Source organism: Leptonychotes weddellii, chromosome 6 (genome assembly GCF_054177405.1).
Source record: "Leptonychotes weddellii isolate Sample4059 chromosome 6, ASM5417740v2, whole genome shotgun sequence".
NCBI lineage: Eukaryota > Metazoa > Chordata > Mammalia > Carnivora > Phocidae > Leptonychotes > Leptonychotes weddellii.
The window spans coordinates 25,034,915-25,058,933 of record NC_138374.1 but is presented as its reverse complement, the minus strand read 5'-3'; the positions used below and the strand labels follow the sequence as shown (position 1 = coordinate 25,058,933).

Below are 24,019 nucleotides of genomic sequence, written 5' to 3'. Positions count from 1 at the left end.
CTTTAATCCCCTTCACCCGTTTCACCCCCACATCCCTGAACTTGTTCTTCTTCTTTTTTTTTTTTAAGATTTTATTTATTTATTTGAGAGAGAGTGAAAGAGACAGAGAGCGCACGAGCAGGATGAGGGGCAGAGGGAGAAGCAGACTCCCCGCTGAGCAGGGAGCCCGTCCCAGGACTCTGGGATCATGACCTGAGCTGAAGGCAGATGCATCAGTGACTGAGCCACCCAGGCGCCCCTGAACTTGTTCTTCTTTAGAAAATTATTTGCTATGTGCACCTATTTACTCTTTCATGTGAATGGTGGAATCATTTTTTTCCTGAAAAAATTTCAAAGAAAAATTCTGCTTTGATTTTGATTAGTAGGACAGTAAGCCTGTACATTTTCTTAGGGAATATTGTCATTTTTACGCTGCTTGGTGTCTTTACCTGGGACTACGGCATCTCCCTCTACTTAATCTCTGTCATCGTTGGCAGTTTACACGGCTGTGTACTATTCCTCTGTGCGGATGTTCTCTGGCTGGCTTACCCATTTCCCTCACGTTGGGTGTTTGGACTGCTTCCAAGGTTGAGCTATTATGAATAGTGCTCCTCTAAACATCTCTGTACGAATTGCTTTTTTATTTTCTTGGAATATGGGCCCAAAAGTGGGATTATCTGATCAAAGGATATGAACAGTATCATGGTTCTTTGTTACATAACCCGAGGAGGATGGGACCAATTTACAGCACCACCAGCAACATATAAAGAAGTATCTACTTTTCCCTTAACAAACCCTTGAGCAGCTTGAAAACTTAAAAGGGTAACCTGCTCCTAAAGCAAACAAACCACAGCCACAGGAGGACACAAATGCAGGAGTTGGAGAGCACAGGCTTCCGAAGGGCACTGGTCCTGCATGCAGAGAGGCAGACTGCCTGAGTCCTCCTTAGAGACAGATGCCCCATCAGCACGTGGGCCTGGTTTGTTTTCATTGACTTAGCATACATCTGTACGGCATTTATTATGTATCAGGTACCACTCTGAGCACTTTACAAATATTAACTCATTTACTTCTCAAATCAAGTTCACGAGCTAGATCCTGTTATTATTATCGTGCCCATTTTAGAGATAAAAAAACCAAACCATTGAGAAATTTGCTGGGGAGCCTGGGTGGCGCTGTTGGTTAAAGCGTCTGACTCTTGGTTTCCACTCAGGTCTGATCTCAGGGTGGTGAGACTGAGCCCCGAGTTGGGCTCTGCACTCAGGGTGGAGTCTGCTTGAGTTTCTCTCTCCCTCTGCCTCTGTCCCTCCCAGTTGTGTGCTCTCTCTCAAAGAAATAAGTAAATCTTTAAAAAAAAAAAGAAAAGAAATTTGCTGTGGGTCATATAGCTGGAAGGACTTGAACTCAGGCAGCCTGGCATTAGATTATTTTTTTTAAATGTTTTATTTATTTATTTATTCATGAGAGTCAGAGAGAGAGAGAGAGAGAGAGGCAGAGGCAGAGGGAGAAGTAGGCTCCCTGCTTAGCAGGGAGCCTGGTGAGGGACTCGATCTCAGGACCCTGGGATCATGACCTGAGCCGAAGGCAGACGCTTAACCATCTGAGCCACCCAGGTGTCCCCTGGCATTAGATTATTAACTGCTGGGGCGCCTGGGTGGCTCAGTCATTAAGCATCTGCCTTCGGCTCAGGTCATGATCCCAGGGTCCTGGGATCGAGCCCCACATCGGGCTCCTTGCTCAGCCGGGAGCCTGCTTCTCCCTCTCCCACTCCCCCTGCTTGTGTTCCCTCTCTTGCTGTGTTTCTCTCTCTGTCAAATAAATAAAATCTTAAAAAAAAAAAAAAGTTATTAACTGCTGTGCTCTGCTCTCTTGACCAGGAACAGGCATTTCAGCTTGTAGCTGCCCTTCTTTTTCTGGGTCCTGCCTTGGCCCCAGCAGCCCAAATCTCCTTCAGGAAAGGAAGGCCTTCTTCTCGTATACAGCTCCTATCTATTGGATCCTGCCGTGTGTCAGCCAGTCTTTTCATCTCTTTTATTCTTCACCACAACCATACAAAGTAGATAGCATTATCTTCATCTTATAGAGGAGTGAACTGAGGATCAGAAAGATTAAGTGTGTTACCCAAAACCACACAGCCAGCGGCACAGGGAAAATTTGAATCCTGTTCAAACATCAGTGCCTTTGGTCTTTCCATTCTACTTCCCTCCTCTCTGACCTCCTGAAGCCCCCACTTTACCCTATTCCATTTCTCTTTGCCATGAGTGGTTTGCTTCAAGGACACTGAGGTGGAAACAAAGCCTTTATAGCTCCGCTGCTCTTCCTGGCCACGGTCAGGACTGGCTTCACTTGGGCCCAAGCAGCCACCCCCAAGGAGAGTGCTATCTCTACCTCGTGCTTCTTGGAACTGAGGGCCACTTCCTGAGAGAGGCCCAAATAGCTCCTTCCTTTCCTGTTTCGAAGTCCACGCCCCTTTGGAGCCTGCCCTCTAGGTTCTCACTTCCAGCCTTAGGATCTTCACCTAATTTACAGAGTGCAGATGATGGGCAGGTTCTGATTCCAATGACAAGACCACATCCCTCTGCTCAGGTGTGTGCTCCTCCTACTTTTCCAGGTCCTCTGGAATGACTCAGAGCTTGGGTACCTTGTGGGGAGTGGTTCTTCCCAATCCTGCCATACAATTATACAAACCCCAAATACCCTTGAGCAGACATTATCCTACATACACTGAGTTCCCACCAAGGATAAAAAAAGACACTTCCCTGGCCCCTGGCAAACTCTGGAAGATTCAATGGCAGTACCAACTTCAGAAACTGTTCTTGGCATGTTGATTGGTTGTGTATTTGTGTTTCTGTGAACATGCCAACCTCTGTGGTTGTATTCTCTGCATATATGCTTTTCAGTGGGAGACAGCACAGATGCACGTCTGCGCAGGTGGATCCAGGCCTTCATGATGGGTTAATGTGTCATGCTCAGGAGTTTGCCCGTGTGTTTTTGAGAGTAGGGGTCTGCATGTGCCTCTGAGTTTGCATGTGTGTTGTGTGCATGCAACATACAAGTTGGGTAAAAGAGCTGGTTAGGAAATTGCCCAGACCGTAAGTGTTAAGAAAAGACTCAGCGGGGAGACTGGATAGGATAGCTAAGGTAGAGAGAAAGGGAAAATAGAAAAAAGAGTCAAGTCTAATACTTCGTAAATAAGCGAAGGGATGTTGTGGTAAGTCTGAAATACCCCAGACAGACTCAGACAGGTTTGCAGCATTTAGCAAAGTCACTTGTAGCCCAGGGCAGGAACGGCAGGTTAGAGTTAGTGGTGAGTATGTGCTAGCCTGATCAGGTGTTGCCCCGGTTCTAAAGGGTGAGGGACTGGAGAATATGGGAAGGCACTGCCCCCATCCTCCAGGCCCTGGGCCTCAGCCTTTCCCCACAGACAGATCGGCTTCTCTGAGGTCAAGATGGTTCACCCTTGGTAGAGAGGTGGGGGCAGAGGAGCAAAGCTCCAGGAGGCCTCTATAGAGGCCTTGCCAGGGCCCTTCATCCCTCTCCCTGCTCCAAAGGCAAAGGAACCTCCTTCTTCCAGAAGCTGCTGAAAGGTTTCGCTGACTTCAGAGAGACAGAGGAGGAGGGAGGAAGGAAGGGAGGCCTCTGAGATGGGGAAGGTTTTGCTGAGCCTGCAGGCTACCCAGCCCCTCCCTGGCTCCTCATTACTGAGGTCCTTGGGCATGAAATGTCTTTTTATTTGAAGGCCAAGAAGAACCCAGGGCTTCCTTAATGACCAGCCTGCACCAGGGCCTGAGGCAGGGGACTGGCTCTCTTGACCTTAAAATCCTGCCTATACTTTTCTGCTGCACTGATGTTCTATTTTTCCAGAACTTGTCTCTACTGCCTTAGCCCTATCCTCTCAATGGGAACTTAAAGAGGCCTCAAGAGGAGGAAAATAAGAGAGGCAAGGAGAAGAGATTCTACGAGTCCTAGAAGCTCATCAACTGGTTCTGGGAAACTGAGCAGGGCTAACAACATTGAGTTTCAATGACTCCCAGACAAGTAGGGATGACAAAACATTTTACACAAATTTTAATACAATAAGAAAGATGGTAAAGCAGAGATACACCCAATGAACTCCAAAGACTCGGACAATGGCTTACTGAAACGGAAGGCAGAGTCCATTGTGCCTCTTTGTTTTTTTTTAAAGATTTTATTTATTTATTTGACAGAGAGAGACAAGCGAGAGACAGAACACAAGCAGGGGGAGCGGGAGAGGGAGAAGCAGGCTTCCCGCGCGGAGCAGGGAGCCCAATGCGGGGCCCGATCCCAGGACCACTGAGCTGAAGGCAGAGCTTAATGACTGTGCCGCCCAGGCGCCCCCATTATACCTGTTTTATAAACAAACAAACAAAAGTAAGGGCCAGAGAGGTTAATTGATCTGTTCTGATACATATTTATAAAGCAGCATGGCTGGGACTCCAAACCATGTCTCTGTGACTCCAAATCTACAACAACAACTAAAAAGGTAATTTTTAAAACTTGTTTGCTATTGGCCAGTTGGACTCATGAAATGCACCTGGAGAATGTCAGGAGAGGCAGAAGTGTGAGCTAGCTTTTAAAGTAGGAGTAGGATTTGTGTGTGTGTGTGTGTGTGTGTGTGTGGTTGGGGTAGGAGAGAAGTGGGTGTTGTCAGAGTATTGCCATGAGGAGATGGGTGTAAGTGGAAAGGTATGAGAGTATTTGTCTCAGCTGATACAGCTGATGGTGAATGGTAGCCAGGGATTGGGGGAGGGTACTACCAATGAAGCAGTAAATTGAAGGCCTTGAACGGTGGGATGAAGGGCTTGGATTTTCCCATAGGCAATGGTGAGTGGTTCCTAAGCCAGAGAAGAATGTGCCTTGCACATCCTTTAGAGGGGGAATTGGGCCCCTCCAGCAGTGTGAATTCCAAAGAGAGGGGAGGGGCACCAGCTGGGACCAAACTGTTGGGAAACCGAAGTGAAGTGGAGGAAGTAGGGTGTCAGTGAGACTCTGGAATTGAGGGTGGAGGCCCAGGTTGCCTCCTAAGGAGTGTGGCGGGAACTCCAAGCCAAGAGGCCCAAAGAGGAGGGTAGGAGCCGCGGGAGCCGCCCCCAGCATGGAGTGGCCATGCCGTGACCATTCTTACCTAGTGCGCAGCCCTGGGCTGCCCCCGGCTCTGCCTTCGGAGCCTCGCGCCTCACTGAGAGGTTATTAATAGGGAGTTTGTTTGGTGTCAGAGCGCAGACATAAACTGCATTAGCATTACCCCATAATCTTATTTAGTAAACGCTCATGCCGCTCCGTCTCCTGTAATTGCATTGGGAAGATGCAATATTTATGAAAGGGGAGAGGGGGATGTCACTGTTCATCTTGGTGCTGCAGTAAAAGTCCCAGGAAATATACTGAGGGCCGCCGAGGCCTGGGCCTGAGAGAGTGGGCAGTGTTGGCGCCTAGCGCTCTCAGGGTGACCCACTGGGCCTGCTCCAGACCAGAGCCCCCACCCCCACCACCTCTCTGGAGCCTCGGGTATCAGGGCAAGGGGGTGTGGGTAGAGGCACCAGCCACTGCTCCCCTTGGTGTCACTCCTCCAGAGGGCCCTGGTCCCTGCCAGATGCACTGAGCCCTTCTGGCGGGCGCGAGGCCCCCAGCTTTGGCTCATTCCCACCCCTAGCTGGATTTCTAGGGTACCTTGCCTTGGCTGCATCACCTGGGCGATTTGGCAAAGCTCAGCGGGCAGCAGTGGAGGGCAACAGCAAGCAGGAAGTCTGAGGGCCAGACGTCCTTGCTGGGACAGGGTCTCAGTAGCCGTGCTCACCGCTGGATGACCCAAGCCCTAGGTTCTCGGGGGGGGGGGGGGGCGGTCCTCTTCCGCCCTCCTAGGATCCATGGCTCTGTCCCTAGGGCACTCCCCGCCCCCCCGGCCACACACACACACACTCTGGGCCAGTCCCCCATCTCCTGCTTCTGGGTGGAGAAGGTGAGGATGTGAGCTTGCCCCATGGTTTCCAGAAGCATGGCTGTGTGCCCACCTGCCTGAGAGCCCAGGTCTCCACAGCTCTTGGGTGGAGCTCACCAGACAAGGAAGTGTCACTGGTGCTGAGAGCACCCTCAGCATTGAGGGGCCAGCCGGTGTGCCCCCAGGCACTTGCAGTTTAGAGCACGGCAGACATACAGACATGCTACCTACCTCAGGGACTCGAAGGCCACCTTGGACAGAGGAGTTATTTCCCAGCCACACATCAGGGAGCTTTCCGTGCTTAGGGCGCTACGAGTCTCAACTGCGAGCACCGGAGCAGAGGATGTCAGAGTGGGAGAAGAGCTGGAAAAAAAGATGCCTGTACTTGGAAACTGTTATCCAGAAAGGTGGGGGCAGGGAGGTGGGGGATGGGTTCAGGAGCCACACTCTCAACTGCTGGTGGTCTGGCGATGTGGGTGGGGTCTTGGCTGAGGTGGCTGTTGAAATCTATTATGAGAAGGCAGGTGCCCGAGCAGGCATTTCCTGGGCACCCAGGGCAGTGCCAGGGGCTCAACCCAGCTCTCTGGCCTTGGGCTTGGTACAGCCCCCAGAGACAGAAGCATACCCCATACGCATCTCACACACAGCCCCACACTCTTCACTTAAGCCACAGTCACACACATCCCCAGCACCCCCAGTGCAGAGGGACTCACAGCTCTCAATGCCCTAACGCAGCCCACCCCCCTCACTAAGACATCGACTGGTCTAATTTCCGGTGGCCCGTTGCCCTCCCTCCCCCTTGCGCCCTCACTTCCCCAGACTCGGTGGGGAAGGGGCACCCGAACCCAAGGCAGCTGAGAACCAGGGAGGAGGGTGGGCGGAGGAGGGCCACGGGCCCTCCCCGTGTCAGCTCCCTCGCTGCTGTCCCATTAATCACGGCCTCGCAGTCCAGTTGGGGATCCCAGGCGCCCCATGCCACACGCAGCCCGCAGAACAATGAGATTATTTCCGGGGGGAGAGGACGCCTTGGGCAGGGGCTCAGGCGGCGGTGCCTCCTTCCCTCAATCCGTCCCTCGGCACCCAACGAGCGCCTGCGGCGGCCAGGGACGGGTGGCAGAACGCACGCGGGTGGCGAGCGGGTGGCGGGGCCTGGCCGGTCTAATTCAATTAGCTGGGTCGCTGGCGCCTCGGTGCGACTCTGGGCCCGCCGGGGCTCGGTTTAGGGCAGCTGCTCTTTGTGTGCGGAACCCATACATATGGATACAGTTCCTCCCCCTTAGGCACCCCCACCTCAACTTCTGGCACCTGCGGCTCCCGCCCCCTGCCTCCGCCCTCCCTGCCCTCGGCCTCCCCAGAAAAGTTGGGAAACTGTGTGGCTGCTTGTGGGCCCAATGTGGCCGGCAGAGTGTGTGCCTAGAGGGAGAGATGTGTTTTTTATTGAGGCGCAGGAAGCCAGTGTGCCTGTGTGGGGATGCGTGGAGGCCTCGAGAGCGGCGGCCGGGATTGCACACAGGAGTGTGCCTTTTTGTGTGCAAGGGTGAGTGTGGGTCTGTGAGTCTGGGCCTGAGAGAGACGGTGCTGGATCTGCTCCAGCGCTGTATCTGGAAAGCCTCGGGTGTTGGCTGTGTCTGCCAGGGACCATTCGCGTACTCGCGAGGGCTATGTGCAGTCAGGCCAGAGCGTAGAACACAGGACCTCGCCAGCAGCAGCCCGGCAGCTGGGACTCCCAGGCGGAACTGGAATTCGGTCCCCCTCGTCCCACCCCGGGCCCTGATGGAGGAGGAGCTTGGCGAGTTCATTTCAAACCCCAACTCCGGCTCAACTCGTGTATGCGGAGGACACCTCCCGAGCCCACCCTGCGCAGCACGGAGGCAGAGGCGCGGCTGCGGAGGCGCGGCGGCCGGGCCGTTTCAGCCGCCAGCGGTCTGAACTGGCCGGGTTTTCCATTCTCAGCGCAATGTGACCGTGGCTCAGGGAGCTCCTGCAGCTTCCGACGTGCCCTGAGCGCCCGTGGAACTTTCCAAACCTGTCCAAGCCAAGGTGGCCCAAGCTCTTTTGGGTGACCGGGAGACCTTCAGGCTCCCCCACCAGAGCCCGGGACTGAACCGGGTTTCCGGGACTGAACCGGGTTTCCGGAACTGGGAGGTCTCCACCCGCCCTTCCTCTGCAGCCCAAATGGATGCGCCCGGCAGGCTGAAGAATTTAACTGAGGCGAGAAGTCTGGGTAGATCTGGCCGCTGCAGGTTTGTGGCCCAGCCGGAGCCTTCCCTCCCCCACCTTCAGCTTGACTGAGGCTGAGGGGCCGGAGTGAGAGAACCGCACACCCGCAGAAGGCTGGCCCACCAGCCCCCCAGCGCAGGGAGTAGGTGCCTAGAAGGTGGTAATGGCCCTCAGAGTCCTTGCCTGCAGCAAGCTAGTGCTCTCCCTACTCCTTCTTCCTCCCCTGCACCACACTCAGGAGCTGGCTGTGGAATGCTCTCTGCCTCCGGAAATTTCCTCAATCCCTCCGACCAGCTCAGACCCACTTGTCAGCTGGGTAGGGCCAAGGATGGAGGCCAAGAATGGGCACACTGGGGTGTGCCTGTGGTCCTGGGTCGTAGGCTGGGGTGCTCTACTGGGGTCCAGTGGTGGGAAACTAAACTTGGTGCCCAGGGAGCCCTTCAGGAGCTGTCAGGGGATGGCAGCGCCGCAGAACTCTGTCCTCCCCTGAACCTCAGCCCACCCCCTGCCCAGCTCTATCCCCATTCTGGCATCCTGAGAGAAGACCTAGCATCAAAGATATACTCTGTCAAGGGCACCAGTTCTAGATGGTAGTATCTGGGGGTCTCCAGGCCTCCTTTGGTTGGTCAGAGAGAGGCCTGAGGCCCTAGCTCAATGCCCAGAGGTGATGGGGCCAACAGCTTCCTTTGTGTCAGAAGCCAAGAAGGGGAGCCTTACAGGGCAGGGCCTAGACTTAATGACCCCATTGCTCAAGCAGACCTTCGGGTAGGGGCGGTGGGAGGAGAAGAAAGGTGCTGGCTCCTAACCTCGGTGACAGCTGAGATGTGTCTTAGAGCAGGAAAGGAGGTCTGTCCCCTGTCCCTCTGTTCTCAATCTATTTGGGGTCCCTCCACTGATGAAATGTATGCCTGTCCTTCCATGTTGGAGAGATCCTCAGTCCTTGTTACTCTAAGGATTGGGTAGGAGCACCTGGGGCTGGCCCTGGACAACCCCTACCCCCAGCCCTGAGAAATCACTAAGTTGTGTAGCTGGAACCAGCCTGACCTGCTCACCCCCCACTTCCTCAACGTAGCTTCCTAGAGAGAACACCCTCCCACCCTGGAGGTGGAGTGCCCTTTACTGGGTCTCTAAGTGCTTATGTCACCAGCTGCACCTGCCCCTCCATTTTCTGCCCCCTTTCCTGAGGCAGGTGAGCAAGGCAGAACTGGCACCTTTGGTATTGGAAATCCAGATCCCAATGGCCCCACCATGAACTGCTTCATCTTACACATCCCCTTACACATTTCTCAGTTTGTTCTACCCTTTCCCTGCTGCATATCTATTGGGCATATCCTGTCACCTCCTTTCCACACCCACAGTCCCACATATGGCCATTTCCCTGACAACTACACTAGAAAATAAGACACCTCTCCCACAGATACCCACACACACACATCATGATTACACTCGTACAGTAGCTGAGGGATACCCTCAGCCCGTCATATATGCCCATTATACAGGAACAGTTAGAGAGACACACTCTTTATCTGTTACAGAAAACACACATTCACTTGCATTCTTACACAGACAAATCCAGTTGTAAAAACGACCCAGACTCCCTTCCTCTCCCCCAACCCCCTTACAGACATGTTTTGCTTGCAGTTGAATCCCAACAGCCTAACGCTAGTACATAATAGACACCCAATACATATTTGTTGGGTAAATTTAAAAAATTATTCCTCAGAGACATGCCCAGTATATCTGCATGACCATCCTCACTGTCACCCACACTTTCACATCTGGCTTTCCCCTCATGGACACACAGTCCCACAAACACAAAGTAATTAAGTTATCACACACACACACCCCCCTAAGCTAAAGGACAACCCCTGGCCCAGGGGTCTCTCCCAGAGGGGGGGAGGGAACCCTGTGGGATCCAAAGGGGCCGCCCTTGGTGGCTGAGCCCTCCTGTTTCTCCTCCCCCAACCCCAGCCTCAGCCCCAGCTGCTCCTCTTTTAATTGGAGGCACTTCTTTATTCTGCAGGCTAGGAGAGTGGATGGTGCATGGGGAAGGGGGGGTGGATTACCAGGTGGCCTTAGGGCTGGAACTCACCTAGATGTGTGTGCAAGATACTCCTGCAAAGCAAGGGCCACATCTACCAAGTTTGATGTCGAGAAATCAGCTTCTAATGATTGGAGTCAGAAAAACAGCATTTGAGTCTAGTTCCTGTCCCTTCCTGGCTTTCAGTGCCTCAGTGTTCTCATCTGTGAAATGGAGATAACATCACAGGGTTACTGGTGGACAACATGAGATAATCACCGTGACTGAGGGTGCCTAGGATGTCACTGTGCTTTGTCCTCCGGCTTTCTTTTCCTCCCCTACTCCTTCCTAACAGGGCTACTCTACACGGCATGCAGAAACACTGGGGAGATGCAAAAGCTGCACCACAGGAGGTAAGCTCCGTGTGAGTCTCCTCCTGGTTCAGAAAAACTTTCCAACCTGCAGCAGTGTGCTCAGGGAACACGGCTTCCAGGAGGGGCGGGGGCCAGAACCCAGTGACTCCTGACCCTCTTGTCTCAACTTCCTAGGAAGAGAAGGGACTGAAAGGGTACCCCAGGCCCTCAGCAACTACCTCATTGGAAAACAAAGGCTGAGGTCAAGTTGGACACAAAGAACCTCATCTTGGGGGAGGCCAGCACCTCAGAACTGGACTGGGAGAAAAGTTGACTCTGATAAGTAGGAGCGATGGGGGGTGGAGGGGAGTATGGAAGAGACCGGTGAGGCGAACAGATGTAAGGGCAGGGGAAAGTCAGGATTCCCTGGGTTGCAGGATTTTGATGAGAAGAGCATCCCAACAGTCTTAATGGGCTACTAGGCAGCTGTGACCTCTGCCAACCTTGGGCTAGGCCAGCAAGGGTGAAATCTCCTGCCAGGGACCCTGGCCAACTGATGCCAGATCTGAGGAGTTCAAGATGCAGTAAGTAAGTAAGGCAGGTGCCCAAATGGGCAAGGTCAGAAAGACATAGGTACTGGAAAGTTTCATCCAGAGGAGGAGGGAGGGAGGAATGGGGAGAGTGTTAGGAACATGCAGGGGGTTTCCTGCATGGGCCAGAGAGTGGCAAAGGGAAGTTGTTCTAAGGATAACTTAGAAAGACAGGGTTTTAATTGCAGCAGGCAGAACTGTAGTTAGTCATGAAAAGGACCAGGGCCACTGCGATTCAGCCTCAAAGGAAGCAGAAGCACCTCTCTCCATACTTTTCAGCCTCATCCAGGGAAAAGAGTTCAGATTTTGGGAACGCAGATCAATCTTCTTCTGTCTGTGGAACTTTGGGCAAGTTTGTTCATCTTACCAAGTCTCAGTTTTTGTTTTTTTCTTTTTAAAAATGAATATAATTCATATACCATAATATTCCCTTTAAATCATAAATTCAGTGGTTTTTAATATATTCACCAAGTTGTGCAACCATTATCACCATCTAATTCCAGAATATTTTCATCACTCCAAATAGAAACTTTGTATCCATTTGCAGCCACCTCCTACCCTTCCTCCTCCAACCCTTGACAACCACTAATCTACTTTCTGCCTCTATGGATTTGCCTATTCTGAATGGTTCATATAAATGCAGTCATATAATATGTGGCCTTTTGTGCCTGGCTTCTTTCACTTAGCATCATGTTTTCTAGGTTCTTCCATGTTGTAGCATGAATCAGGACTTCCTTTTTATTCTTTTTTTGGATGAATAATATTCCATTGTATGATTATACCACATTTTATTTATCCATTCATCACATGATGACCAACACTGCTATGAACATTCATTGAATTTTCTTAGTTATTTAAAAATGGGAGATTTTTCCATTAACTTCACAGATTTGTTGTCTTAAATGAGATCAGTGTGGTATGGTGCCTAGCACATAGTAGTTTCTCAGTAAAACACTTATGTTTATCTCTGCTTTGGTTCCCCCAAGACAAGAGGCAGGAAAGAGACAAATTTAGGTTCAAACAATATTTTTTTGAAAGTTACAAAACCTTCCTTTATTGGCTCTCAAACTGAGTGAAGCTCTGATCTGTTGAGATGATCTGACGTTTACAGTGGACAGGTTCAAACAATTTTTGATGAAAGTTATGGCATCTCCTGGGTAGAGGTGTAGAACCTGGATTGGGTGGATGGAGAGGAGCAAACTGGCAAGGGAGTAGAGCTCTCTCCTATTTCTGCTTAGTGTTTACAAACCACCACCTTCTTCACATCTGGCCTTGCTCTGAGTGGGCCTTTGTCCACCTGCCTGGAGCCCAGACAAGGTTTTCCCCACAGAGATGTGCTTCCAACCAGCAGCCAGGTTTCCAGACTAACCTATAAAAGCAAGTCAAATCCAGCTCCTCTGTCTTGATCAGATCACTTAGCCTCTCTGAAATTTGCTTTCTTACATCTATAAAATGGGGATAATACTCATCTTGAAGAGTTAGTGAAGTTCATAGTGTTCTCCATAATACTTATCGCCATCTGACGTAATGTATTTGATTCTTTGTTTATTGTCTAACCCCTTCTATGGAATGTAAACTCCATGAGGGCAGGACCTTTGTTTTATTTACTGCTATTTTCTCAATGCCAAGAACAATGCCTGACACATGGTAGGTATTCAATAAATATTTGTTGAATAATAAGATTCATTCTTTCATTTTTCACCCAGGTTGAGTATATCCTGCGGTTTGGGGCTGTACTCCACAGCTGGGGAGGGGGGGGGACTGAGATGAGTAAACCATTCCCTGCTTCCAAGGAGATCTCTTCAAGTGGAAATAACAGACATGACCAAAGCAAATAGACTGTAACGAGATTTGATGAGGAGAATGCAAACCTTCATATTCTAGCATCTTGCCTGATAGAGACAATCCCTCCTTGAAGACCTGTTGAATCTGATATAGACCAGAAATAGATCCCAAGTGATCCAACCTGCACCCTTCCCAGAGCTTGGCTCCTTCGAGGGAGCAGACCTTTCCCTACTGAAGAGGGAAAAGAGAGGAAGCAGAAAAAGGGAGTTTCCGCCTTCTCTCCTGGGCTCTAAGCCAGTCAGCCACAGGCTGACTTTAAACTTTAAAAGGCCTCAATTTGTCCGGATGCACTTTCCTGATCTTGGTCGCACCAAACCCAGCCCCCACTGCCTTAAGTCCCCTACGCCTCCCTCGCAGGATTCCAAAAGTAAGAAAATAACTCCTTCCTCTCACCACAGTCCAAGGGTTTTTTGCTTGGAATAGCCAGCCCTGGGCTAGTTGCTAGGTGAAAGCAATCTGACTGAATTCATTCACACACTGTGGGAACTGCTTCTTGAGGCTTCTATTTAAAAGGAAAGGGGTATCTTGAGGCATGGGCACCCTGGCAGCAGGCCGCAAGCCAACTCCCTTGACTTGTGCCTGCCTCTCAGGAAGTCTTCCTTTCCTCAGTTTCTCTAAATAGGCTGAGTTGGGGGTGGTTGTTGATTTTTCCAACAACATATAGCCAGTTGTTCATAGGCCTGTGTTTTAAAAAAGGACAAGCCTGAACTCACCTTCCCGCCTCAGGGGCCTGGGCTCCATACCTGGGGAGTAGACAGTCTTCTACTTTCTAACAAGCCAGACTTGAAGTTTGGAGTAAATCCTCTTGTTGAAGGACAGGTGCTTCCCAGCTGAGCCCTTGGGGAGGTTCTCCAGTAGCTCACGGACACCCTTCCCCAGAGGCCTAGCAAGCTGGACCCCTTTGGCCCAATTCAAAGTGGGGAGACTCCTGCCAGGCTGGGAAGAGGTCTCTGTCCTCCACCTCCTTGGGTCCGTCTGTTTATGGGTCTCTGGGAAGGGCCGCCTCCTGTTCTTTTTCTCCTTTTAAGTCTCCGAATCCCTTCTTCTCTCTCTTCCTGAACTACTTCTCCGAGCCTCGGTCTCCGTCCCTCTGTGTCTGGCTCCTGAATCAGTCTCGGCTCCCGGCCTCCCTCTCCCCCTCTCCGCCCCTCCCCCGCGCTGTCATTCACCCCGCTCCTCTCCACGCACAGCCAATGGAGAGACCCGGCCGAAACGGCTAGACTCGCTCGCACCGGGCTTTTTCGCCCGGTGATTGATGTCCCAGAGTCAACATCTAGCAAGCAGCCGGAGAGGGGAAGGAGCAGCCGGAGAGGGGAAGAATACGGCGCCCCCTCTCCCTTCCCCTCCCCCCTACTTTAGCCCTCCGCGCACTTCGCCTCCAAGTCGCCGCGCAGCCAGGAGCCGCTGCCGCCTCCGCGCCCCTGCGCGCTGCCCCCCGAGCCAAACACAGCAAACGCCGCCGCCCAGGCCCCCCCGCGGGGCCGGGGCCGGGGGCCAGCATGGAGCACCTGGGCCCGCACCATCTCCACCCGGGCCATGCGGAGCCCATCAGCTTCGGCATCGACCAGATCCTCAACAGCCCGGACCAAGGCGGCTGCATGGGGCCCGCCTCGCGCCTCCAGGACGGAGAATACGGCCTTGGCTGTTTGGTTGGAGGCGCCTACGCTTACGGCGGCGGGGGCCCCGCAGCCGGGGCGGGGGCCGGGGGCGCGGGGGCCTATGGTGCTGGCGGTCCGAGCGGCCCTGGTGGCCCCGCGAGCGGCGGCGGCGGCGGCGCCTGCAGCATGGGCCCGCTGGCTGGCTCCTACAACGTGAACATGGCCTTGGCGGGCGGCCCTGGTCCCGGCGGCGGCGGCGGCGGCGGCGGCGGCGGCGGCGGGGGGGGGGCCCTGAGCGCTGCGGGGGTGATTCGGGTGCCGGCGCATAGGCCGCTAGCTGGAGCGGTGGCCCACCCTCAGCCTCTGGCTACCGGCTTGCCCACCGTGCCCTCCGTGCCTGCGGTGCCGGGTGTCAACAACCTCACCGGCCTCACCTTCCCCTGGATGGAGAGTAACCGCAGATACACAAAGGACAGGTTCACAGGTGAGTCCGGCCCGCGCGCGCCCCGCCTGGCCGCGGCCCGGGCTCTGCGCTACCTTTTCCCCGCCCGGTGGCTCCCGGCAGCCCCCTCTGTGCACCAGGTTGCTCAGTTCCTCTCGGTGCTTCCCCCGAGTGCAGCCGCCCGCCACCTTTCCACGCTCGCGGAATCGCCATGCTCGAGAAGAATTCTCCCAGTCTGGGCCCCTCTCCGTTTCTCCCGCAGGACCCCCACACTGAAAAGCGCTCCCCGATCCCCTCTCGGAGTCCCTGGGGCTCAGTCAGGCGGAGGAAAGGGGGATGTAGCTTGGGGACTACCTTCCGCCGACATTTGGGGCTCGGTAATCTTGGAGAAAGGGGAGCGATGTGAACAAACTGTTTCTTCCGTCCCGGCCAACGTTCTCTGGCTGAGGCGGCGAGCCCCAGAATCAGACGCAAGGAAAGAACAGGTTCCCCACCTCTCGTTCCCTACACACACACACACGCGCGCGCGCGCGCGCGCACACACACACACACACACACACCACTTCGCGCTCGGAGCTCCAGTGCCCGTTGCCCTTGCCCGGCCCAGCAGAGGCCCCGAGCCTGAGTAAAGCAGCAGAGCTGGCGGGCCCTTCTTCCCGGACTGCGGGCTTCGTCCAGGTCGGTGGCAGCGTGAGGCTGAGCCTCCTGCTTCATTTTCGTTCGGTCGTGGCATGGCGTCCTCCCCTCGGGGCCCAGCCCTGTTCCCTCCAGTGTGAATAATGCACCGGCCTGGCCGGCGATCGATCGGCGGCGGCCGAAGGACAACTCCTGGGACGATTACGCACTTGGCGGCGGCCGGCTGCCGCCCTCTCGGCTGCCAGCTCCGCGCCTCCCTCCGCTCGCCGCGGCTCCCTCCGCTCTCGCTTCCGCTCTCGGCACTCAGCTCTCGTTCACGCGCGGGCCCCTTTCTCCAGCCTCACTTAGCCCCTTAGCACTCCTAGGATCCGAGGCTTCGATCCTCGATCCTCCCGCCCAGCCCCGCTCCCATGCCCCCTGAGAAGTAACCACGAGTTGAGCCTGGGTTCCTGGCCGGGACTTAGAGGAGGCGGGAGGTACGGGCCGCTGCGGATGGCGACGTGGGACTCCCATGGGGCTAGGGATCTGGGCCCAATGGTGGAAAGGAAATAGGCAGCTTAGAGCTACACTCTCAGGTAGGCGACCCCAAGGCACCCAGGCCCCTTGCTCCCGTTCCGGCCTTGGAACCTTGGCTCACAGGCTAGGTCTGTGGCAAAGGGTGGGGGGGGGGGCAGCAGAGGCAATACAGGCATTCTACTCTGGGCCTCCAGGAAGGACTCTGTACTCAAGGGACCCCAGTCCCCACCCCAAGTCTTCTCAGGCCTGGGGGGCAGAGCCTGCTGCTCATTCCACTCCCCCAACGCAGGCCAGGCCAGCCTTGAAGGGCTCTAATGGAACCCTCAGCCTAGAACCCACTGGTCTTGGGTCTCTGGTGAAAGGGTTCCACATAGGACCTACCTAGGGGAGCCACAGCACACCCTAATCTTGCTTCAGGCTTGAAGAAGGTTCTGAGGAAGTGAATAACTGTCACTTGTGTTGCCCCCTGTCCTGTATGTGTCTGCCTGTGTCCCTGTCCCCGTGTGTCAGACTGGGTGTATGGATCTGTAATTTACCCCCGTGGTATGTGATGTGTCTGGGGATGTTGCTGCGTATTGGTGGCTCAGGTCAGGACCCAGGGTCCACCCCGCTCCCCCCCACACACTGACCCTTGCTGCTGGGCAGCTTCTCTGAGGCCGGAGGCCTGGGGCAGTGGGGGCCTGCGACCTTTAGCTCGCCTCAGACATGCCCCTCAAGGAGACTGGGGAGGCGACTGCACGGGTTCTGGCTGGGCACGTGGGAGCCCCTGGCTAGAGAGGCCTCCGTGGCGGCGGCCTGGCGGGCGGGAGGGGGCCGTTGCCCGCCGCGGGCTTGGAGCTGAGGGCTGACGGGAGGATCACGGCCCCGCTCCTGCGGTCTGGCCGCTGCGCTCGCTGATCGCGGGGAGTCGGGCCTGGGACGCCTCCTGACGCTCTGCCGCTTGCCTCTGCCGTCTGTCTGTCTCCCGCTCCAGTGGCCCTCTCACCCTTCACTGTAACACGCCGTATAGGTCACCCCTATCAGAACCGGACGCCCCCCAAGAAGAAGAAGCCGCGCACGTCCTTCACGCGCCTGCAGATCTGCGAGCTGGAGAAGCGCTTCCACCGCCAGAAGTACCTGGCCTCGGCCGAGCGCGCAGCCCTGGCCAAGGCGCTCAAAATGACCGACGCGCAGGTCAAAACCTGGTTCCAGAACCGGCGGACGAAGTGGAGGTGAGCGCGCTGGGCGGGCAGCTCTCTGTCCCGGGGTCTCTCCTGGGGCGCTCACACCCCCTCCACTCGCCGGCTTCTGATCGGTTCCCTGCTAGGCTGGCCGGGAACGGGGAGCAACCGAGCTGAGGCTGGAGAGCGCCGGCTCTGTTTTACGGGAGGCTTCTTGGCTTTCTGGCCGACACACTCAGTGCCGGTGTAGACGCGGCTGGTCTCTGCTGCTGCTTGCGGAAATGGCGGGGCTCAAGCACAGTCCAGGCAATCCGTGCTTTGGGGATCAGTGAGTCCTGAGGGACTTTCTGTTTGCGCAAACTCGCGCTTACAGAGATGTCTCCTCCAAATGAGACTGGAGGCCGGATGGCCCGCGCCTTGTTTCTGCGCCCCAGCCGGGGCTCCTAGCGGAGCCGCCAGGCTCCACCGGCCTGGGTCCTGCTGACTCCCTCTCCCCAGGCACTCCGCGCGGCCCTCTCGCAGCCAATCCCCGACTCTGGAAGAGGAAAATCAATCCGCACCGGCTGTAGCGGGGTTTTGGAGAGTCCCACTGAAAGGGGGATCAATTAGGAGCAGATGGGTGTGGTGAGAGAGAAGGAGACACACACATTTACCCTTCTCCCGTCACACACCCACAACCACACTAAAATCCCCCCCACATACATCTCTCTCTCTCTCTCTCTCTCTCTCTCTCTCTCTCTCTCTCTCTCGTAACGCGAGTCCCACACTCTGGCAGACTTATTCACCGCAACTACCGGCGCTTTCTCCAGCTGCACCCACTTGCATTCCTGCACCCTCTGGCACATATGGCTCGCATACTCCGTTCTCCACACTTGAGAAGTTTCTCGCTAGTTCAGGCCTTAGGGGGAGAGCGCAGGAGGGTCTGGGCGAAATCCGCAGCTCCGGGCCAGAGGGGCCTAGAGCTGGAGGAAGGAATTGGAGTTTCCTCTTTTTCTGAATGAAGGCGAGGAATCTGCCTGGGATTCTGCCATCGTGGCCACAAAGGAAGCCACTGCCCCACCACTCTGCCCCCCCATTCCTGTCTCTGGGGAAGAAATGGGGGTATGGCTTCAGACCTCTGGAAGGCTAAAGAGGTAGCAAGGGCTAGCTGAATAGGGTTTTGGGCACTAGTGTTCCCAAGGCCCCACCAGGCTGCAGCCTAAGCGAGGGGAGGGAGCAACGCAAGCCCCTGGAAGAGAGGGGCACAGAGAAAGACAAGAGAGTGGCAGGCAGAGAGAGGGGAGGGGGCAAAGATAAATAGCCCACCCTAGGAAGAAAAGGAAAAACCAGGCAGCCTGGAGAAGTCTTAGGATAATAAAGGAAAGCAATGGATGATTAAATCTCCATTTTCGTTTCAAACAAATTCTCTTAATTCTGAGAGAACGAAGGGAGTGCGGGTGAGAGAAAATGGGAGAAAAAGACACAACGCCTAAAAGGAAGAGAACCAGTCAGGCAGTTTGAAATGCAGGAGAGAAGGGTAAGACGAGAGACGGAAAGACGCATGGAGCAAAAGGCAAGAAGGGGCGGTGGGAAGGAGGCGGGAGTCCACCGCTGGGAGAGGCCCTTGCCGGCTTCGCCCGGCTTCATCGATCGCCTACAAATTGCTTCTGGAGGCCCCCGGGACTCCCATTAGGTCTGTCCACCTTAGAGACAGACGTTTGATCTCAGTTGACGGGGTGGAGGGAAGGCATTAAATGGAATAAGTGAGTCATCGCCTCCCCGGACCGCCTCGGAGGAAGGCGGCTGGTCCGGCGGGAGTCCCCGCAGGGCACAGGGCTCCGCGCAGGAGGCAGGAAGCCTGCGACAGGATCGCAGAGAAAAGGGCGAGAAGAGAGGTCAGGCAAGGCAGCTCCTAATCCGCCGGCCCTTGTCTCTGCCCTGGGCTGGTGGGGAGGGTGGGGCACCTCAGGCTTGGGACGGCAGAGCTGGGGAGAGGCAAGATGCCATCCTACCCCTGGCTGCGCCATCCTAGGCTAGTGGGAGACGGAGAGCCCCCGATGCTTGGGCCTAGCGGAGTTTCCCACAGCTCCCCCGGGATACCCGCGCTCCATTTACTTTTGGGGTTTCCAGTCTTTGTCGGAGTAGGACCCTCAAGATAAGGGTGTGTGTTAAAGAGGCCCAAGCGGGAGTTGGGAGCCGTGACGGGAGCAGGGCTCCTCCAGGCTCTTTCCCGGGAGCACACCGAAGCGTGGGTAATGGCTTGTCCCCGGTACAGGCGGCAGACCGCCGAGGAGCGTGAGGCTGAGAGGCAGCAGGCGAACCGAATCCTCCTGCAGCTGCAGCAAGAGGCCTTCCAGAAGAGTCTGGCACAGCCCTTGCCCGCCGACCCACTGTGCGTGCACAACTCTTCGCTCTTCGCCCTGCAGAACCTGCAGCCCTGGTCCGACGACTCCACCAAGATCACTAGCGTCACGTCGGTGGCTTCGGCCTGCGAGTGAGCCTGCCTGCCCCACCCCTCGAGAGCCCAGGTCCAGCCAAGGGGGCGCTGAGGCTGAGAACCAGGACTCTCTCCCCTCTCCCGCTTCAGACTGCATGCGGGAGGGGAACGCGGCGCCCCTCCGCACCGGCCCTCGAGCTCCTGCCGACGCTGTTTCCTCTTTGATGGGGGAAAGAAAAAAAGAGCGCAGGAGACAGGGACACGGACCTCCTTCCAGATGCCTAAGTGGTCCTGCGCCCTCTGGAACTGTTCAGAGTCCTCTCCAGTTTGCGTCTATTTTATTTTATTCTGATTTTTAACGTGGGACTGAGAGAGGCAGAGGAGATGGGGGAAGAAGAGCTTCTGAGGTCCTCGGAGGACAGCATGGGCTGTCATTTGAACTTGCTCTGGGGAGACCCCCTCTGTATTCCACTCCCCATCACACACGACACCCAAAGGCCCTGCCAGAGGTGATTTTACTGTCCCTCCTGGTGTCACCTAGAGTCAAACACAGAGGACCTACGGCAAAGTGTCATGGCCTTCACACCCCTGACTCTATCAGGCATAAGCTAGGGGTGACCCAGCTTCATTGTGAACAGCATGGCACTTCTCACAAACACAAGGCTGCAGCCACACTGTGACACACTCTCCCACACACAACAGCTCCACGGCCTGCCAGGCCCCCATCACACATTAGCCGCACCCAGGTATGCACAGGCAGGTTTTCACACAAACTCAGCCTATTTCTCCAGATCCTGTTCATAGGGGAGCTTAAGTTATGCACTTATAAGGTGTTTTCTGTGTAACCATTTTATAAAGTGCTTGTGTAATTTATGTGGAAAAAAAAAAAAATAAAACCCTCCGGATCCGGAGTCAGGGCTGCCTGCTCCTTGCTAAGCCCAGCAACTTGCAGCTATTTGGGCTTGGGGTGAAGGGGCACTGCTGGGACAGCGCGGGTGTCTGCGCAGGAGGGACATCTGGGGGCCAGGACCTGCGGGCTCTGCGGAGAGGGGAGGAGGGGGACAAGCAGAGAGGCGGCAGACCTCGGAAAGGAAGGAGTGCCAGGCTCTCCTGGGATGGCTAATGCTCTAGAGGATATGCTGTCTCTGGGTGTGAGGGTCACGGGTGTGAATTGTGTGTTCGTGATGGTGTGGACAGTCGGATGATACTGATAATGAATGTGATCGTGTTCAAGCGTGTCACTGTGTTTGCAATTATCGTAAGTGCTTGTTTCTGCTTAAGTTGCAAATCGAAACTATCACTGTACGCACGAACTTGCAGTGGTGCGTCTGTAACCATGTGTGAATGTGATTGTTTCTTTTTGGGTAATTGTGATCACCCACCCGTATTTGTGACTGTGTATGAATCATGTGCTAATGTGTGTGAGAGTACCTATTCGTTTCTCCTCGTGAATCTATGTTTGTGTTAAATGTGTGAATGTTTGTAATTGTGAATCATCTGTAATTGTATGAATATAATTGTGTGTGATATGTAATCATGTGTGACATTTAATCATGTTTGACATGTAATAATACATGAGATGTGTATTTTACTGTATATATGTGTGTGTGACAGTATGCAATGGGGGTGTGAATTAGGGGGGAGTGTGGATCATTGTGGGTGACCCTGCAGGTGAGTGTGTGTGGTTGTCACTGAGTGGGTGTAACGGTGCAAAGCTGGTGGGGGGGTCTAAGGTGGGCTATGCAGATACATTGGGGGACGTACCAACATCTGCTAGGAGTTCCAGGGTTCTAGGCCCTTACCCAGCAAGCCACACAGGTTGGAGCACAGTGAGTCAGTAACTGGGCCAGGATCCTCTAAGTGGGACTTCCCACTCCCAGCACTAGTCTGGCCTAGGAGAGATCTGAATAGTAAGTGACTTCCCAGGGACCCGGACTATGGGGGCCAGGACAGCAGCCACGGTACACAACGCTCCCTATAACATCTAGTCCCCCACGCACTAGACCGGTCTCAGGTGCGCAAAACTGATTTGGGGCTGCTTTTCTGGAAGAAGCTAGGTGGTGGAGGGTCTGGGGACATGCCATCCTGGGGGCATAAAGTGGAGGGATAGGAGGCTCCTTCTTTGGGATGGGAGAGTGAAAGAACTTTGTGGCTAGAAGCTAGAAGTGAGTGGGTGTGGGTCTTGTTCAGGCATACAGAGCTGTGTGTACCCAGAGGGTGCCATCAGAGACACTGTCCTTCATCCCTGCCCAGGCTGCTATCCTGGACCTGATATACCAGAGGGGGACAAAGCACAACAACCTCACACCCTAGGAGGCCCAAAGGGAAATTTGACGGAGGGGCGGTGCTCATCCATCTTATCCGTGGCCCCCTTGGAGCCTGATCTCCTCAGGAGAAGAGGATTCTGGGCCCAAAGGACTAAGCCTGGACCTCCTGCTCCCACCTCCCAGGCCCACTGGGTGACCAGGCAAGGCCCTAGCAAACTGTGTTGGTCTTGGGGAGAAGGTTCTGGCCACCACACTGGGTCTGCAGCTGGCTTCCCGCCTGCGCCAGCTGAAACACCCAGGACCTGGCCGGGAGAAATCCGGACATGGCCTCCCGGAACCAGCGAATTCGTTTCCGTCTGCCTGGGCAGGTCTGGAAGATCCCTCCTCTCCCGCGGGGACTGGAGCCGCCTGGCCGGCACCTTCTCTGCGTGGCCCGGTATCTTCTTCATTTGTGTTTTAAAGAGGCACCTTTAGTGCCTCCCCGCTGTAAGATTCCAGAGGCTCTTTGAACCTCAGCGGAGACTGGAGCCTTCCTCCCACCTCCCAATCCCCAGGATCCCTCCAGAGGCTGCTGGCCCCGGAGGCTGCTCCATACTTTCTGGCCGTGGACAGTCCAGGTGAGGAGCCGAGGCAGGAATGCGGGCTACTGCTCGGCACAAACAGGGCCCCCAAACCCGCTTCAAAGTCCAGGCTTTGCCCCCAGCCCCTCGTCCCCTCTTACAAGACAAACTGAGCAAAATTAGGCATCATACACCCCTCCCCGAAGTACCTCCTGCTTCCCGATCTTCGCAAACAGCTAGGGTTCACACTCATAACCATACGGGCGAATGCCCCCTCCGCGCCACTGCTCTCGGACCCCGTCCAGCTTGTCGGGGACTCGCGGGGAAGTGGGCATCCGGCAGGCGGGGATCCCCAGCCCTGGGGCCGCGCGCCCATCGCTGGAGGCCACCCGGCTCGGCGCTCCGGCTCCCGGGATAGGCGCTGGCTCTGGCCGCTCCGGGTCGCGGGAGGCCGGGGGCGCGCGCTCTCCCGGGCCCCTCCCGCGCTCCCAGGCCCTCGGGCGAGGGGTCCCAGGGGTGCCAGATTCCCCCGGGGTACCGGGGCTCTCGGCACCCAGGGGCCGCGCACGACTTCCCTGTCTCCGCGGGGAATTCGTTGGGACCGAATCTCGGCGAATCCCGGGTCGGCCGAGGGCCGCGGCGGCGGGGAAAGACCGGGACTGCGGCGGGGCCCGCCGGGGGGCAGCTGGACCCGCACACCCGGTCCCGAGTGGGGCGAAGGCTGGTGGGGAGGGGGCTGCGAGGGTCACAGTCAGGGCCAACTGCCCGCAGCCGAAAGCTCACAACTCCCGGCCTGCCACCGCGCCTGCCGGAAATGGTCGGTCTCTGTTCAAAGAATAGAAAAGGAATTCAGTAACCGAATAGTTGTGCGGAGAGATGCGGAAAAAGAAGAGGAATTCACGAACCTGTCGGAGCAGAAAGGTCCGCTTCCTTCCTTGGCTTGAGGGAGCCGACTGCACTGACCAAATTCGGCGGCGACTGAGCCCGGAGCCCTCGCTCAGACCAGGCGCAGCCCAGCGTGGTGGCTGAGTGGGTGGCGGCCTGCGGGGCCCAGAAACCCAGGCAGGGCTGGGGTCCGAGAGGCCCGTGCCCTGCGGCCTGCGGTACACAGAGAATCTGGCTCAACCTGTTAACTAAAATAGGGCTTTGTTCCGATCTGTGCTCGGGGGCTGTGTGGGCATGGCCTGAGCACTGCCTTGTGGCGCCCCTACCGTGGTCGTAGGTGTGGGGTTTGCCCTGGGCCCAGGACTCCGGAGGGCATCCTGTTTATGGTGTGACTTGCAGGTGGGCAAGGTATGTTCCAGGTGTCTGAGACTACTAAGAGGGACCTCCCTCCGGGTTGTGCAGAGCTGGAGCCCTTGGTATTCCTTCCGCCTCAGCGCTATGGGGAGGGGAGGGGAGGGGAAGGGAGGGGAGGGGGGCTGGGGCCCTGGGGCTGCCTGGAGGGCCCCTCAGGCCAGA

The 24,019-nt window shown here is 55.6% G+C and overlaps 1 protein-coding gene and 1 long non-coding RNA gene across 3 annotated transcripts; one reads left to right on the top strand and one right to left on the bottom strand.

The window, feature by feature from the left end:
• Positions 1–4,134: 4,134 nt before the first annotated feature.
• LOC145722153 (uncharacterized) lies at positions 4,135–23,665 on the bottom strand. 2 transcript variants are annotated; one of them, XR_014146212.1, is made up of 4 exons: positions 23,464–23,665; positions 10,248–10,399; positions 6,167–6,298; positions 4,135–4,346 (listed from the first exon to the last, which is right to left on the bottom strand). It is a non-coding gene; the product is annotated as an uncharacterized LOC145722153 (long non-coding RNA). The 2 variants fall into 2 exon arrangements; XR_014146211.1 differs by having other exon boundaries at positions 4,135–6,298.
• TLX1 (T cell leukemia homeobox 1) lies at positions 14,444–20,642 on the top strand. The gene is made up of 3 exons (XM_081823620.1): positions 14,444–15,045; positions 17,165–17,366; positions 19,570–20,642. The coding sequence occupies exons 1-3, from the start codon at positions 14,463–14,465 to the stop codon at positions 19,790–19,792; spliced, it is 1,008 nt and encodes a 335-aa protein (XP_081679746.1). The 5' UTR covers positions 14,444–14,462; the 3' UTR covers positions 19,793–20,642.
• Positions 23,666–24,019: the final 354 nt, after the last annotated feature.